This window comes from Silene latifolia, chromosome 10 (assembly GCF_048544455.1).
Source record: "Silene latifolia isolate original U9 population chromosome 10, ASM4854445v1, whole genome shotgun sequence".
In the NCBI taxonomy this organism is placed as follows: Eukaryota; Viridiplantae; Streptophyta; class Magnoliopsida; order Caryophyllales; family Caryophyllaceae; genus Silene; species Silene latifolia.
In genome coordinates this window covers 59,619,547-59,621,920 of record NC_133535.1, presented here as the reverse complement: position 1 = coordinate 59,621,920, position 2,374 = coordinate 59,619,547, and the positions used below count along the sequence as shown (strand labels likewise).

The 2,374-nt window shown below is 39.5% G+C and overlaps 1 protein-coding gene across 1 annotated transcript; it reads right to left on the bottom strand.

The window, feature by feature from the left end:
• Positions 1-532: 532 nt before the first annotated feature.
• On the bottom strand, positions 533-1,659 carry LOC141607634 (protein FAR-RED ELONGATED HYPOCOTYL 3-like). Its single transcript, XM_074426984.1, has 4 exons — positions 1,508-1,659; positions 1,174-1,393; positions 1,000-1,064; positions 533-830 (listed from the first exon to the last, which is right to left on the bottom strand). Exons 1-4 carry the CDS (start codon positions 1,657-1,659, stop codon positions 533-535), a joined length of 735 nt encoding a protein of 244 aa, XP_074283085.1.
• Positions 1,660-2,374: the final 715 nt, after the last annotated feature.

Here is a 2,374-nt window from a genome sequence, read left to right as displayed (position 1 = left end):
GTTGGGAAAAAATGCTCCTAAAACGGGACGAAAAAGGGTTTAGGGTTGGATTAGGCGACACCGCGAAATCCTTAAACAAAGAGCATATTTACAAAACAAATCGTATAACACTGTTACTGTAAAACTTAGGAAATATTCTCCTAAAACGGGACGGAAAATGGTCCTAAAACAATATTTATTGCTGTATAAAATGTTGTAAGTGCTGTATAAAATGTTAACTATGATGTAGGAAAATCGAATGACTTTTTATTGTGATATGTTATTGTCACAAAGAACACACAATTCCACTTTTTTTTTTAATTTGTGACATATTATTGTCACAAAGAACACAAAATCCTACTAATTATTGATAAGGTCACAATGTTAATGTAACATCATAACAAGATCAAACTTTTTCTTTTTAGTCGCTTTCTCGGCAGACTTCATCGCCTATGCGAAGAGGGCATGTTCTCCTGTCGTGGGTAACTCTTTCTTTGCAGTATGCAGATAGCCTCTTTGGCTTGGCTGCTTTTTCAATGGCCTGTTGTTTAGCTTACTTCAATCTTTTTCCGCTGCCCTTGTTGCGTGCTTGTTCCGGAGGGTGAATAGTGACTTCAGACGACGAGCTGCAGCCCATCAGAATCTCCATCTCTTGGTCTTTTGTAAGCGGTTCAATACATAACTTCTGCCGGAACTCAACTAGGAGGGATGCTAACTCTTCCGTGTGCTCAGCAGGTAAAGTTTTGAGAACACCAACTATCTGACGGAACTCTGACCATACGTTGCACAAATGACTGTTATATGACGTAGCCATATATGAATCCTCAATGACATTCCCATTCGAATCAAGCCTGGAAGTAAAACAGCAGGTTACTGTTTATCATGGTGACAATGTTACTATAAGAAATTATGGTTACAATGTTATCAGTAAAACAATTCATTTGTAACAAGTCAAAATCATCCTTTGTAATAATGTTTTCAAATCAAACATGTTCGGTGCGTGTGTGTTATTTAGCAAACGATCTACAATGTATTTGCTTGGTATTCGCCCAATTCCTTTGCCCTTGTACACCCACACAATATGCCTGCAGAGTAATCCAATTCTTTCAAACAGTTTACACTCGCATACTGCATCTGTGCTTCTAAGGTCAAACCTCACCTTGAAAATTAATGTCTGTCTCAAAGATCGATTACATGAATTATGCGCACATGCTCCTCCTTCTCAAAGTCATCAACACCACATGAATCGGCAGCCATTACTTCTTCTTGAAACACCTTGAACACAGCATGTGTGTATATAATAGCGCCATGCTTTTCTATAGGTAATTCTGTCTTAAGCTCAGGGAATGAGTGGTTGCTGTTATAATCATCGCACCTTCGTGTATAGCGCTGCTGGTCCATAGCAGTTTGGAACCTGGTTTTAATGCAACAAGGATTCGGCAACAAATTATTTATGTAACAATGAAACAATGGTACTGTAACATACACTGTTCCCAGGTACTGTAAGGAATGAAAAAGAGTTGTTTACCTCATCCAAAATTCGACCAGTGTACCAAAGTGATTCTCATAGCGCTTGAAAAACGAATTTGTACTTTCTGATCGCTGTGTTGTTCTTAATATGCAGCCCAAGGCAAGGTCACGATGGTAGGTAGGAATCCAATGGTGTCTGTCGTCGAACATTGTAGTCAACCAATCATTATCTTCCAGCTGGAAATCTGAAATGACCTTCTGTCACTTCTCTTCGAACTCCGACGGCTCCATATCAGGGTCCCAAACAACAGCGTTGAAGCGAGCAAGGAAGTCCGTGTCTCTGCAGAGTGCTGAACCAACTTTGTCCGTGATCTTTTGTGTAATATGCCACATACAATAACGATGCCTAGCTGTCTACAAAACAGAAGGGAAAGCCTGTTGTATGCCAGTCATAATGAAACAACAAGTCAGAACGTGATATTGACCAGTGATAGAGAAAGAGCAAGTGAGTAAATTATATGTTAGTAATTTAGTTACAGTAACATTGTTATTGAATAACCTTGTAAAAGAGGAAGAGATGGAACAATGGTAGTTGGAGTCAGAAAGTTGTGGTACAATAAATTTAAGTAAGTCTGTTACAGTAACATTGTCACACTATTACCTTCTTTATGCCAGGGCATTGATCCGTGATCATGAACTGCGGCTCTTTTTGTCCCATGGCAGTCAAGAAATGCTGAAAGGTCCATTGGAAGGAGATGTCATCCTCGTGTAACAGGAGACAACCGGCAAACAACACCGACTTTCTGTGGTGATTAACACCTGTGAATGGTGTAAAAACCATATCATACTTGTTGGTTCCGTAAGTAGGGTCGAAGCTCACAAAGATCCCCAAAGAATGAGTAGTTTCTAATACATGTAGCATCAG